Below are 14374 nucleotides of genomic sequence, written 5' to 3'. Positions count from 1 at the left end.
AGAGTAGGACACCAGGACCAGCCTGCCTTGAGTTGCAAGGCCACTCTGCCGCTTACAGCTGTGGGAGCCTGGGCAAGTGACTTCCCTAGTGCGTCAGTCTCCTGACGATACTGGTAGTACCTGTGCCAAGGGCTTGTTGTGAGGATTCCGTGAGTTAATGTATATAAAGTGCTGAAAACCACGCCTGGCATTTAGCACGATGAAAGTACTGTTCTTACTCAGTATCTGAACAATGCCCAGGTTACTGCTTTCAGTAGCATTGCTGTCTCCTTCAACAGCTTGAGCCTGTGTTGTCTTCAGAGCATACTCCTCTCTTCTGTATCCATTGGAATTTTACTTCAGTCACAGTTCTTACAGCCTTCGTCAGCCTGGTTATATCTTACATGATGAATTTGTTCTAAACAGATCTACTCTTTGAGGGATACAGACTTTGTTGTACAGAAAACAGTGTTCAAAATAACACATCAGTTCAGACTTTGTACTAAATTAGCTCATCAAATTGGAAGCTCTTCAGGCCAGTCGTACACAAGAAGACTTTGAATCAAAACAAGGTGTTATCTAATTTAGAGAAGAATAAACCAGAGTATTCAACAGTCCTCACATATTCTCCAGAATCAATGATATGAGCCACTGATTACATGAACTTGCTTCAGTTTTACCCGTTGCAAGATCCTAGAAAGAGGGAACCAGGTACACCATCTGGTACTGTTCATGGTTCGTGTTCATTCTTGGGGCCGGGACAGTTCACAGGTGTCAGCTCTTTCCCAGTGAAGAATGGGCTGAATTCATTGGCAATGCGTGACTCCCCACCTTAAATTCTTGCTTGCTAAAATGCCTGTTGTACTGTGGGTCTCTGTGTATGTATCTCTGTTAGGATAGTTTCACTATATCTCTGAGGTTGCTACTGGCCCTAAAGTGTTTGGCTAAAACCTAGTTATAGAATCGAAGCCTGTCTTAAAGATTTAGACATACACAGAAATTCACTAGATGCTTATTTTGTTTGCCTGAAAAATACTCTTTGAACTTGCTTTTTCTGTCAGAAAGAATGTTCTACACCAGGATCACATCAGAAGATAGCACTTTACCAGAATTTATCAGCGTTTTATCCAAATATTTACCAGTTACGAATTTTAGCTCTTTTTTTTTTTTTTTTTAATTTTGGCTGCTCTGGGTCTTCATGTGGCCCGCTGGCTCACTAGTTGTGGCATGTAGGCTAAGTTGTCCCGTTGGCACGTGGAATCTTAGTTTCCTCACCAGGATCAAACCTGTGTCCCCTGCTTTGGGAGGTAGATGCTTAACCCCTGGACCACAAGGGAAGTCCCTGGTGCAGTTTTTTTTAAAACCTTTTTTTTTCGTGCTGCTGCTGCTAAGTCACTTCAGTCGTGTCCGACCCTGTGCGACCCCAGAGACGGCAGCCCACCAGGCTCCCCTGTCCCTGGGATTCTCCAGGCAAGAACACTGGACTGGGAGGGGGTGGCAAATCCTACTGGTGTGGTCATTGTTATACTGTTGTATGGTTTCTGGATTATGTTGGGTGTGAAACAGAATGTGTTTGTAGATCTTTATAAACGTTGAATCTAGAACTGCTAATAGTTTACCTAACGTTTTTCAAAAATGAGGGAAGATTTCTTCGCAAATTGTAAGAAATACTTACACACACACAGATAAATAATTTAGGATTCTTAATGTTCTGCTTATCTGCTGTTATAATATTCTTGAAATTAAGGATTTTATTCTCAAACTTAAAAAGGAAGAATCTTTGGTAAACCATGAAGTATGAGTTCTGTAACCAAATTTCTTTATAGGAATTATATATGAGAGAAAAAAAAAGTAGCCAGTAAGGTTAATATGAATATGGAAAACAGTAGATTATATTAGTAGATAAGTGTCATTTGAACCTTTGAACACTACAATAATGAGTTTTTGCCGGGGTTGGTGAGGAGGGGGCTTGTTTGTTTTTCCTTTTGCTAGTTTCGGAATCCTGTCATGTTATGACTAGGTCTCAACAGGGAATTTTTAAGAACAGATTTGTTTGTTGGATTTTAAGATTTCTTTTTCCATGATAAAGCTTGTATATTGCCTGAAACAGACAAAAGTCAGATTTTATAAGACTAGCTGTAATAAAGATGAACAGTGGTGACTTATTAGGGACATGGGTACATCTGTCATGTTGCCAGATCTCTGTGGCCCCCGTTGGGAGGCTTAGGAGCAGTGACCACTGACTGGCTAGGAGAACAGCCGTGCTCCCAGGAGCAGGGCCCGCGACCTCCAGGCTGTGAGGCGTCCAGGGTGGGCTGCTTCTGTTGGCTCAGTCTGTTGTCTCCTTTTTGTTGGGCTCATAGATTGCGGTTCACTGTGCACGTTGGGAGTCCTGAGCCCACCTAGTGTTGCCGCACCATCTCTTCTGTTGCTTCTCCAGAGGCCATCATTGTCTTGCCCGTGTGCCTTTTTGTTCAGATCTGACTGTCCTACATGTGAATCCACTAAGATACGTATCAGAAGCAGGATGACGTTTTAGGAGTCATTCATTTTACAAAAAAGTTTACCACAGTTGACTTTTAACTTAACTCTTCTGACTTATTAGCAACATATATCTTTTATTTAATTTTGGATCAGATAGGATTCCCTGTCAAGTTGTCAGTAAAATTGTAGACTTCTTTCCTAACAAGTTCTTTATCTTAAACATCAAGTTACGGTAAAGAAAAGTCATGATAACCACTAAAATCAACTGTTAATACTGGATGTATTTTTCTTTTCCAGTTTTTCTTTCTGTATATAGTTTAGCTAGTTGTCTGGTTATATTTATGTATTTTTTTCTTTCACTTAACGTATCTCTGTTTATCTTTGCACATTCCCAGCAACAACTACAGAGCAGGCCATCCCACTGGTTGCTTTTCTAGTCTGCTTGTAAGGCTGAAGATCTTAAATTTAGCGTTGAATGTGAGAAGCATGGCCGTGCAGACACTGTGGGGAAGGTAGCTAGAGAAGTTACTGGTTTCTTAATCATCAGGAGAAACATCTAAGTTGCCTCTCAGTGTTTCGCTAGGTTAGTGCACAGCTTCTGTGGACCAGGCTTACACCATTTGGGATGCTTTAATGTTTTTGCTTTTTCTTGGACAAACGTGTCTTGAACACCTGCTGCAAGCTGGCTTTGTGCAAGGGTACAAAGATGAGCAAACGTGGCTGTGTACAGAGCAGTTGAAATGCTCTATGGTGGGGCCATACCAGCCGGGTTCAAACAGTGTGGTGGAAGCACAGAGGAGGAGGCCATTAACACCCCTGGGCAGGGCAGGAAACTTCCCTGCAGAGCGAGGCACAGCGCAGAGGGGATCTGGAGGCAGGAGCAGCACAGCCAAAAGCATGGAGAGGAACCGTGAGGCGGGGCTGCGGTGTGCTGCGGAGCACCCACCCCTCGACAGCGGGCGGCGACCTGCGGCTCTGGGCCAGACCCACCCAGCTGCCTGCTGGTGTGCAGCGGGTGAGCCGAGAGCAGGTTTTACATTTTTAGTGGTCGAAAAAGAATAATATCTTGTGACACATGAAAATTACATGAAATTTAATTTTCAGCATCCGTAAATAAAGCTTTATTGGGACACGCACTCATTGGCTTACATATCGTCTATGGCCACGTTTGCAGTTTAACCACAGAGTTCGGTAGTTTTGATGGAGACCAGGCAGTTGCTCTGCATTCACACATGTGGTGCAAACGGCTCTGAATTGCTGCGCCGTGCACCAGAAATCACGGTGACGTGGTTACAACTCGACAGTGTTTCTAGCGCCACAGTGTTTTGTTTTATTCTTCATCACCAGCGCCTGACTATCATGTCAGAACGAGAGGAGGGGGAAAATGGACTTGAAATACCGTGTTTTTAGGGCACAGTGGAGTGGATTTTCTTGTCCCTGAATTAGTTGGCCGAGCTATCTGTAATTAAAAAGCTGTGCTCAAGGAGTCCATCAGCACTACCAGACTACACAGTTGTCACAATATTCCCAACTCACAGGAAGGCAACTGTCAGAAAAATTAAATTTTTAAAGAGACTATTTTGTTACAGCGGTATTTCTTCACAAAAATGAAAATGAGGCTACAACGGAAAATGAGGCCTCATTTGTTAACCAGGCAAGGGAAGCCATACTGATATTGAATTAATTAAATTGCATTTGATGCAGGAACTGAAGAAATATGTCCAGAGCATTTGTTTAAAAGAGTGTTAGCCGTTCAGCAAGAACAATTTCTCAAAATGCTGAGGTCAATGGGAGCAACATCAATAGTCAATTAAAAACAAGGCAGATGATTTTGTGTAGTTTTTCTTGGCTCTTGATGAGTCAACAGAAGCTGTTTAGTTGTTTTATTCATGGAGTCAATGCCATGTGTGAAGTGACTAAAGAAGTAGCCTCTTTGAATAGTCTACTTAAAACAGCTGCAGCTGAGAATATTTTCAAAAAAGACAAGAAAATACTAATTCAGTACAACATGAAGTATAATCAGTTAATATCTGTCACAACACATGATGGTAGGAATATGTGCAGAGTAGAAAATGATGTAATCTGTCATGAGCGATTGCAATGCTAGGATCAGTGATGAATTTCACTCCCTCTTGTGGGATTTAACCATCCTCAGTTCCATGAATTTTTATCAGAAATAAAAGCTGAATATTCTGACATGCCCTACTACACAACCATTTGATAGCTTAGTAGTGGTAAAATTCTCTTGTTGGTTTTTGAATTGAGGGCCGAGATTGAAATTTTTCTGAAAGAACAACCATTTTCAGCCACTATTACTGAACGCTGAATGGCTTTGGAAATTAGCTTTTGCTGCAGACTTGATTTTTCTTAATTCATTCTAAAATTACAAGGAAAAACATCACTTATATGCAAACTTTACATTGCATTAAAGTCATTTTGACAACTAATATTTGAATCATAAGTCAAGATGCCTTATACACTTTCTCTGCTGCTAAAAGTTAAAGGTGAGACCTCTATTCCTACACAGATTTACCATGGATATAATTGCTGAACACAAATTACTGTTTGAAAAGTGACTTTGCATCTCGATAGGAATACAAAGGAAATTTCCATATTTCAAAATATTTGCAAATAAGAAGTTTATACCAAACCTTCAGATGAAAGTGATTAAGAGAAAAGTATCAGGGCACTAATACAATTCTATAAATGTCTTCCAAAACTAATATATGCTCAGTTAAAGTCATGCTTGTAGAATGATAACCGCATTTGGCAGGACCTATCTATGTGAACAGACATTTCCAAAAGTGAAATCGGTCAAATCCTGTTACAGAGTCAGTATTAACAGATGAACATTTGTAACCAAGTTTTGATGCAGGGGACCCCCAACTTTGCAAATGTTATACTTGCCCCCCAAGCCCGTTCTTATTAGTAGACTTGTATTACCAAAAATTGTGGCCAGTTATTTATCTTCCAACAATAAAAATTTGTGGAAATTTGTTTTTTCTCTTGTTATGTAAGTACCTACATAGTATCCTCAGTTTGGGCTCTTAGCCCTCAAAGTCTAAACTACTTACTGTATGGTCCTTGGCAGAAAAGTTTGCTGACCCTGCTGTGGAGGTCAGCCTGCTGGTGGGGGGAGTGGGTCCCTGGCTGCAGGGGTGGCAGAGTGAGGCCATGCCAAACGCTCTTCTTGGAGCAGTGGGGAGCTAGATACGGATCGAGACACCAGCTGCTGCTCGCCTGTTGCCTCCAAATTTACACAGTTTTTCTAACAGTCATCTCTAGTATTTTTCTGTTTATCCAGATTCTCCTCACACTCCTCCCCAGAAGAGTAAAAAACCTAAATGGATAAAGCTATTAAATGAGACAGCTTGGAATAGGATTTAGTTGGAATTCCCTGGCAGTAGGACTCTTCTTTAAAGCGCTGCCGAGGGTGCGGGTTTCATCCCTGGTCCTTGGAGCTGAGATCCCGCAAGCTGCACTGTGTGACCAAAAATAATAAACTAAGAAAAAGTTTAGCTGGAAATTGAGCTGGTAGCAGTTAGCACTTCTTTTCACACCTACTTAAGAGTGATGTAATTTACTGAATTTATTGTTAATCCCTTACCTGTTATCACTGTTGGGTTATTGGGCCAAGTGAGTGAATTTAGATATCAAGTAGGCAGATTTTTGTCATTTTTTTTAGAACTTTGGAAAATAAAAATAATCCAGTAAATATTAAAAGTATTATTTGATTTTTTTAAAAAGATATTTGCATGTATTTGATTTTTAAAGTTTTTAGGGAAAAGTATTAGTTTTATAAAGCAATTTAGTAACTTGATACCTATGATTATATTTGTGTAAAAATACTGGGAGAAAATTTACCAGAAGTCTAGCAGTATTTGTGGTGGAACTTAGGATAATTTTGCCCTTTTCTGCATTTAAAATTTATAAGTGGACATGTTACTTTCACAATGATCTTTTACTTTTATAAGTAAACCATTTAGAGGATAACTAATATGATATCCTAAAAAGGAATGAGCGATGGCTTTGATTGAAAGTCAGCCCCCGGTGGGACAGGCATGCAGGCACTGCTCCTCAGTTAAGGCGAGCCGCTGACCGGCTGTGGTGTCCCTCTAACCTTCCTTGATGCTTCTGCTGGGCGAAGGTGTGGCTGTCTCCATCAGCTCTTATTTACTCAGGGCCTGGGTGGTTTCTTTTTTTCTTTTTCCTTGGTGGTTTCTCAACTCATCCTGGCCACAGTGGGTCACCGAGGCCTTGCAGTTTGCAGCTAGTCTGTGTTCATGGACGTTTATCCTTGAGTGGGGTGCTCCCAGGAGGTGGTGTGGGAAGAATTGAGCTCTGTGGCCCTGTGCATCCCTCAGATCTTGGAGTGGGGCCAGGGTGGCTGGTGAGTCTTCTCTCCTAAGGGAGGATTCCAGGACAACTTGGTTTTCCTGAGAGCTGCTTGAATTGAAGAGAAACCTTTATAAAATAGAAAGATGGGTTGGAGCTTAAAGGAGAAAATTGTGCATTTCTTCTGAAAATTTGTTTCATTTCAATCCATGAAAGAGTGATTTCTGAGTGGGTTTCTCTTTGCTGTCTGGGCACTGCATTGCCAGTTAGCACAAGGTTGGAGAGGAGCTGGGAAGTTCTCACTAAACAGTTTGGTTCCCAGGTGGTGGATGGTGTGGTTCTGTTAGCAGAAACTTAGAAATTTTTCTCATTAATTACTGTGGATTGAGAGCGGGTACTCTGCCTGCCTGGGTTTGGTCATTTGGCCCCTTCTCTCACAAGAGGCTTTTATGCAGGACAGTCTGCCCTATCCCCTGAGTTACAAATTTCCTGCACTGTGATCCTTTTCACAGGGAAATAAATAGTTTCGGCTTCTAGCTCTCAATGTCTGCCTGCTGGAGGCATCATAAAACTCTTGGTATTGCTTTGTCGACTTTGCCCCTTGTGCAACTTTTTATTTCTTGTTATATTCATTCAACAAACTTTGTTACTGTAGTGGGTTCTTACATGCTGGCTATCAAGGACTTTATAATCTAGTAACAGAGGAAAATGTACACATTATTAATATGCAATGCAGGATAAGGGCTATAAGAAATGTCTAGAGAAAGTGCCATAAAAACTTAGGGATGATAACTTAATTGGGGACCAGGGCAGGAAGGGGAGGGTAGGTAGAGGTGAAGGAAAACTTCATGGAGGTGATGGCATCAGAAGGTTCATTACCTTTGAATTCAGCCTTAAAAGATTTTTCCAGGTGAGGGAGGGGATAGGTGCAAAGGCAGGGAAGTTAAAGATCTCTTTGCAAGACACCAAGGACTCCAGAGTTAGTGGAATCAAGATAAATGAAGCTGGAAAAGTACACTGGCCCAGATGTGTAGGGCTTGAAATGCCAGGCCAAATAGTTGGTCTTTATCAGTGGCTACTGGTGGAAGCTAAAGGCTTTTAAGAAAGTAAGAATTCCACTTGGACTCTGGGAGGAATGATGGGTGCAGTGCAGCATCCACTGGACATGGGAGGCCAGATGCAAGGGGCCCTTGTATTAAAAGGTCTCAAGTGTCTGCCCCACGGCAGTGGTGATGCCGATGAAGAAGCATCAGATGAGGTAATCTGCTGCCTCCACGTCTGTTCTCCGGGGCATCCCTGCCAGCTGGAGCCCTTTGGAACCCCAGCATCTGCACGCAGCACTGCGGACATGCTGCCCCACGGAAGCAGGCTTGCCAGGACCTCTTTCTCCAAAAAGGCAGTTCTCTGGACAGCCTCCTTGGGTTTCTACTGAGGCACTGATACTAAGCAGATAGGTGCCACTCTTAGGGTCGCTACATTTAGCAAAGAAAAATACAGGATGCCTGATAGATTGAAATTTCAAATGATGGAAAATTTTTTTTTAGTACAAGCATGTCCCATGAAGTATTTAATTTATCAAATTCCAGTGTAACTGGATGTTCTGTAGTTAATCTGCCAATCCTGACTACTTCTCACTCTTCTCTGGCCCTGGTTTCAGTTTCCTCCACCCCCATTCCCTGCCTGTTACCTCCCGAATGAGTCTTCTGTGGGCCGGGAGTCAGGTAGAGTATGTGCTGCCCGGGAGAGGTCAGTCCAGCCGTTTGAGGGCTTAGTGTCTCAGCTCAGTGCCAGGGTTTGGTCCCTGTGTGCAGCACGCAGGGCAGAGTTCTGTCTACAATCAGACGGGGAGAAACACCTTGAGTTCCAGTACCAAAGAGGGTGAGAGGGGTCCTAGGGAGCCTTGCAGGCTTCCCCGGTGTCTCAGAGTATACCTGCAGCCTGGAGACGCTGTCCCTAAGATTGGCCCCTCTCACACCTCACCTCCTCATCACTTCCCTTTTCGAGTTCTACCCTACTCCATTCCACAAAGGCACTTGGAGCTCTTCACCTCCACATACTGTTTCTAAGAAGGCTGAGTGCCGAAGAACTGATGCTTTTGAACTGTGGTGTTGAAGAGGACTCTTGAGAGTCCCTTGGACTGCAAGGAGATCAAACCAGTCAGTGCTAAAGGAAATGAACCCTGAATGTTCACTGCAAGGATTGATGCTAACGCTGAATCTCCAATACTTGAGCCATCTGATGCGAAGAGCCAACTCATTAGAAAAGACCCTGATGTTGGGAAAGATTGAGGGCAGGAGGAGAAGGGGACGACAGGATGAGATGGTTGGATGGCATCACTGAATCAAGGGACATGAGTTTGAGCAAACTCCGGGAGGTAGTGAAGGACAGGGAAGCCGGGCATGCTGCAGTCACGGGGTCACAAAGAGTCGGACATGACCGAGCAATTGAACAACAGCTGTCTCTAAGCTGATACTGTTTCCTTTGCCTAAAACACCCTTCTTACATTCTTCACCCGCAAGTACCTCTGCTTCCCTTTCCCATTTCTCTGTACCAGCCTGGGTCAAGGATCCTTCTGGGTTCCCGAGGAACCCACAGCAAGCCGTCCTTATAGCCTTTTCTACAGTTGACTGATTGCACCTATCACTGGTGTGTCTCCTGTGGTGATGCAGGCTTCCTGGGGGTAAGGACCTGCTGCCTCAGTTCCTCAGTGCTCACTGCTGCACCTGTACCTAGTAGGTGCTCAGCAAACACATGTGGGATGAATAGAACACTATTTGAAAGCTTTACTGCCCCTTAAACACCTCTCTGTGATCTTTAGGGAGCACCCACTTCCGGCTTTCCCTCTGCCCAGTGCGGAAGCCTGGACACTTCTCCACACTTCAGGGCTGGGAGGACTTTTTTTTTTGGCCACGTTACATGGCTTGCAGGATCTCAGTTCTCCAACCAGGCATTGAACCCAGGCCCTCGGCACCGAAAGTGTGGAGTTCCAACCACTGGACCACCAGGCAATTCCCCTTGTCTGGGGGGATTTTTCAGCACTTTAATAAGCATCAAAGAAAACCTGTCTGGAAGGTCTCGGCCCTGCCCGCACACCTTCAACGTGCCCAGGCTGGCAGGGCCCTGAACACCCTGGTATGAGCCAGACAAGGGCTGGGCCTGCTTCCCTGTGTCCCAGGCCTCCCAGTTCCAGGTGGAGTTTGTAGTCTGGACAGAGGCTCCAGGTCAGTTGGCCCCCCTGCTCCCTTCTGCCCACAACCTTTTGTACCTTCTAGAACCATCCTCACTGGCATCAAACGCTCTCTATCAAGGCATTTGTCGCCTGCGTTGTTAGGACTTGAATAAGAACTGGCCTGCCTGCCTGTCCCCCAGTGTGTGTGTGGGGTGGGGGGCGGGGATGAATCGAAGAAACACTTCACCAGGACACAAAGTGAACAAAACACAGACGGACAGTGTGGTTCTGTAAGGGGTTCAGGCCTCCGCTGGTGGTGATGGCGGGTGGGGCTTGGAGTTGTCTTGGTCATTAGATGCAGAGTAAAGGAGAGAGACGCAGGTTGGGACGAAGCCAGAAGGACAGCCCCCAAGCCGGGGTGAGTCAGGATGGAAATAAAATACCTTAGTCTTGCAGGTGGTCATTCCTGAGGCGTGGCCAAGAGGGAGTGGCTTCAGATGCTTCTAACATGAGCCTCACAGACGTTTGGGTGATGCTTTAGGAAACATCTCTGGGAAGAGCTTGGCAGAGAGGACAGTGGCTACCTGGGACAGGGGTCTGGAGGGACACCTGGTGACCTGGGTTTTCAGCCCCAAAGCAGCAGCCTTCCTGGCGCTCAGCCTGGCGCCCATCCCTGCTCCTGGAATGAGCGAGGCCTCCTGGCCTGGCAGGCAGATCTAGGCAGCAGAGACCCCGCAGGACACTGCAGAGAGGGCCCTAAGCTCCTGTTTGCAGCCTTTCCCCTGCGATCAGTGGTTTGGCCTAGGAAACCTCGGGTGTACTCGGCCACTGAGGAAGCCCTCCCCTGGTCACCATGGGAGGCAGCTGACCGGGGAGGGCATCTGTGGTTCTGCCTTGCAGGCTGGCAAGGGACCTGCGTGTCAGGAAGGATCCTCACGCTAAGGTCCTGCCTTCAGCCTGGTCTTCTCTGGTGTCTCAGTGGAACTGGCCCCGCAGAGTAGGGCCCTTGGGGGACTGGGTGGCCCACGTGTTGCTGGGAAGCAAGGGCCATGACTGCGCTCCTGGCCTGCTCACCGAGGGCTCCCTCTGCAGGTACCTGAAGGAGTTCCGCACTGAGCAGTGCCCGCTCTTTGTGCAGCACAAATGCACTCAGCACCGGCCCTACACCTGCTTCCACTGGCATTTCGTGAACCAGCGTCGCCGCCGGTCCATCCGCCGTCGGGACGGCACCTTCAACTACAGCCCTGACGTCTACTGTACCAAGTACGACGAGGCCACGGGCCTCTGCCCGGAGGGCGACGAGTGAGTGCCGGCCGCCCACCCTCCGAGGAGCCCGTCTCCTGGGCCAGAGGCTGCTTTCGGGGGACTGCTGCAGCCTGGCCCACCTTCCTGTGACCTGGACCTGGGCTCGGAGCCTGCCGTCCCCCAGGGGAAGCCCCTTTTCCTTTCCCCACTTTTGGGAGGCCCTGCGCAGGCCTTTCTTCTCCTAAGCCTGAAGGCCACGCCTGAGCCAAGGTGGCTTCCTGGGCCTCCTGTCCTGGTCCCCTGCAGCTCACAGGACCCTATCCTCAGCCTGCGCAGTTCCCACCACAGCCCGTTTACACAGACCCTCTCCAGTTCCCCTTTTTGCTGACTGAATATTTTGCCAGGGCTTCCTCCGGTGGCTCAGTGGTAAAGAATCTGCCTGCAATCCAGGAGATGCAGGTTCAATCCCTGGGTCAGGAAGATCTGCTGGAGAAGGAAGTGGCTACCCACTCCAGTATTCCTGCCTGGGAAATCCCATGGACAGAGGAGCCTGGCTGCAGTCCATGGGGTTGCAAAGAGTCAGACATGATTGAGCAACTAAAAGAACAGCAAAATATTTTGCCACAGAGCTCTGTGAAGAGACAGCATGACAAACGACAAGCATAAGGAGGGGCAAACCTGGGAAGGTCTCAGGGCGCGTGTTGCGACCCTGCCTGATGTGTGCTCCCCCCCGTGCAGAGGTGGCGAGGGGGCCATCCTGGGGGTTTGTGGGTGCGCCTCACTGGCCGTCTCGCACCAGCCCTCCGCATTCTCTCAGGGGTCAGAGGCTTGCTTATCCCACCCCCAGCCTAATGCAGCACCCAGAGCTCAAGGCGGTTTGCTTCTCTGAAGACCCCTGACCTGGGCAGCATGTGTTCTCCCAAGAATTCCCTCTGGGAAGCTTCTTTTCAGGACGTCCTAGGGCCCCGACTGAGTAGCCTTTGAGAAGTTGACGTGGAACGCCAGGCTTTATCAGGAGCCACTTGGGGCTGCAGCCCCACTAGCAGTGGGAGGGTGGCTCTGTTCCACAGCAGGACTTGTCGCTTGCTTGCCTGCTCGACCCACATCAGCGCCTCCTCCGGGTCATGACAAGCCTTCCACGGGCAAGGAAAGGGCAGGGCTGGGAGCCCGCTGCAGCGGGGGAGGCAGAGTGACACGCAGCCCCACTGCGTTGCAGGTGCCCGTTCCTGCACAGGACCACGGGGGACACGGAGCGCCGCTACCACCTCCGCTACTACAAGACCGGGATCTGCATCCACGAGACCGACGCCAAGGGCAACTGCACGAAAAACGGCCTGCACTGTGCTTTTGCTCACGGGCCCCATGACCTCCGCTCCCCTGTCTATGACATCAGGTGGGCTGAAGGCCATGCCGGGCTGAGGGCCCTAGGCAGGACCGCAGCTGGAGTGCAGGGCTGGCACTCTGCTGCTTTCCTCCTCATGCTCCCTCCCTGCTCTGTCTCTCCTCCGCTACTGTCCCTGCAGGGAGCTCCAGGCAATGGAGGCCTTGCAGAATGGCCAGACCACAGTAGAGGGCAGCATGGAAGGCCAGTCGGCTGGGGCCGCGAGCCACGCCATGATAGAAAAAATCCTCAGTGAGGAGCCGCGGTGGCAAGGTAAGGGTGGCCACACGGGTGGCCGTGCCCCTGCCACCAGCTGCCTGTCCTCTCCCCTGTCCTCCCCATAGCCTCCCTGAGCACCCACCATGGCCTTCTCCACCCCAAACCACCACCTCTCCTGGGAGGCCTGTGCCCCCTCACCCCACCTCACACCAGCCGCCTACAGCCCAGTCCTGCAGGGACACCCCTGACCCTGGTCCTGTCATCCCAAAGTGTTAGGGGTTTCCTTGGTGGTTCAGACGGTAAAGAATCTGCCTACAATGCAGGAGACCCGGCTCAGGGAGATCCTGGGTCAGGGAGATCCCCTGGAGAAGGGAATGGCAACCCACCCCAGTATTGTTGCCTGGAGAATTCCATGGACAGAGGAGCCTGGCACTCCCTAACTACCTTCAGGGGCTTTCACACATACGTTGGCTGAGCAAGTAAACGAGTTGGTGTATTCTCAGCCCTCCTGAGGACTTCCTGTTTACTCTCTGACCTGTGAGCATCTTTAGTGAGGGATGGTGGTGCCCTCTTTACCTCTCTCCTGGGTCGCACACTTGGTGTTGGCCCACAAGGAGGGGGCCTTGCTCATTCCTGTCGCCAAAATCTTGGCTCCTGGACCCTTCCCAGTAGCTTCTCCTTTCCCTGCCCACCTGATCCCTGCGTCTGCCCCCCATGCAGAGACCGCTTACGTGCTGGGGAACTATAAGACGGAGCCGTGTAAGAAGCCCCCGCGGCTGTGCCGTCAGGGTTACGCCTGCCCCTACTACCACAACAGCAAGGACCGGCGGCGGAGCCCCCGGAAACACAAATACAGGTGCTTTGGCCCCAGCAGGCCAGCCGTGGGAGGAGGGTGGCAGGCGACAGATCAGGGCCGAGGCTGCTTCCACTGTGCTCCCAGGGTGGGGGCAGGGAGGCCAGCCCCGGGGGTCGCAGGACCCCACTACAGGGGAGGGGAATGGTTAGGAGAGCTGAACGATCCTTTGCCGTGAAATGAGGATCTTTTCACTAGGAACCCCTCTAGTTCTGACCCAGAAGGGTGTTTTTAGGGAGAAGCCAGGATGTGGCTGTAGCCTGGCTCTCCTTTTGCGGCACAGTGCTGTGGGGAGGGGAGGACTTGGCTGAAGGGAAGAAAACAGTGTCCTTCTGGTGATGTAGCCAGGCTGGGCAGCGAAGCAAAGCCTGGCTTCTGGCCCGAGTAAGGCGTTCACTCTACAGTGATCTTTCCTGTTTCTGAGCCTGGCTTTGCAAAGCTGGGAGACCTGAGAGGGGCCCTGAGCTGCGATCTTGTTAGCATCCCCCAGGTCCAGTCTGCATCCTTCTGACCCACCCTGTTATTGAACCAGGTCGTCTCCATGTCCAAACGTAAAGCATGGGGACGAGTGGGGAGACCCTGGCAAGTGTGAGAACGGAGATTCTTGCCAGTACTGCCACACGCGCACGGAGCAGCAGTTCCACCCCGAGGTGGGCCTTGGAGCTGGGATCCTTTGAGGGGCGGGTGTCCTGTGAACGTGGCTCCCTTA

At 48.7% G+C, this 14374-nt stretch overlaps 1 protein-coding gene across 2 annotated transcripts in view; it reads left to right on the top strand.

Annotated features, from left to right (window-relative positions):
- UNK (unk zinc finger) overlaps nt 1-14374 on the top strand; it is a 32489-nt gene that overhangs the window by 7100 nt on the left and 11015 nt on the right. For both annotated transcript variants that reach the window (XM_027518700.1, XM_027518699.1), the window contains exons 2-6: nt 11060-11269; nt 12429-12605; nt 12736-12866; nt 13533-13668; nt 14198-14315. In XM_027518700.1, the coding sequence (XP_027374501.1) occupies nt 11060-11269; nt 12429-12605; nt 12736-12866; nt 13533-13668; nt 14198-14315 (772 nt within the window). The remainder of the gene's footprint in view (nt 1-11059; nt 11270-12428; nt 12606-12735; nt 12867-13532; nt 13669-14197; nt 14316-14374) is intronic.

This window comes from Bos indicus x Bos taurus, chromosome 19 (assembly GCF_003369695.1).
Source record: "Bos indicus x Bos taurus breed Angus x Brahman F1 hybrid chromosome 19, Bos_hybrid_MaternalHap_v2.0, whole genome shotgun sequence".
Taxonomy (NCBI): domain Eukaryota; kingdom Metazoa; phylum Chordata; class Mammalia; order Artiodactyla; family Bovidae; genus Bos; species Bos indicus x Bos taurus.
The sequence above is the reverse complement of the archived record's forward strand: the minus strand, read 5'-3'. Positions and strand labels throughout refer to the sequence as shown.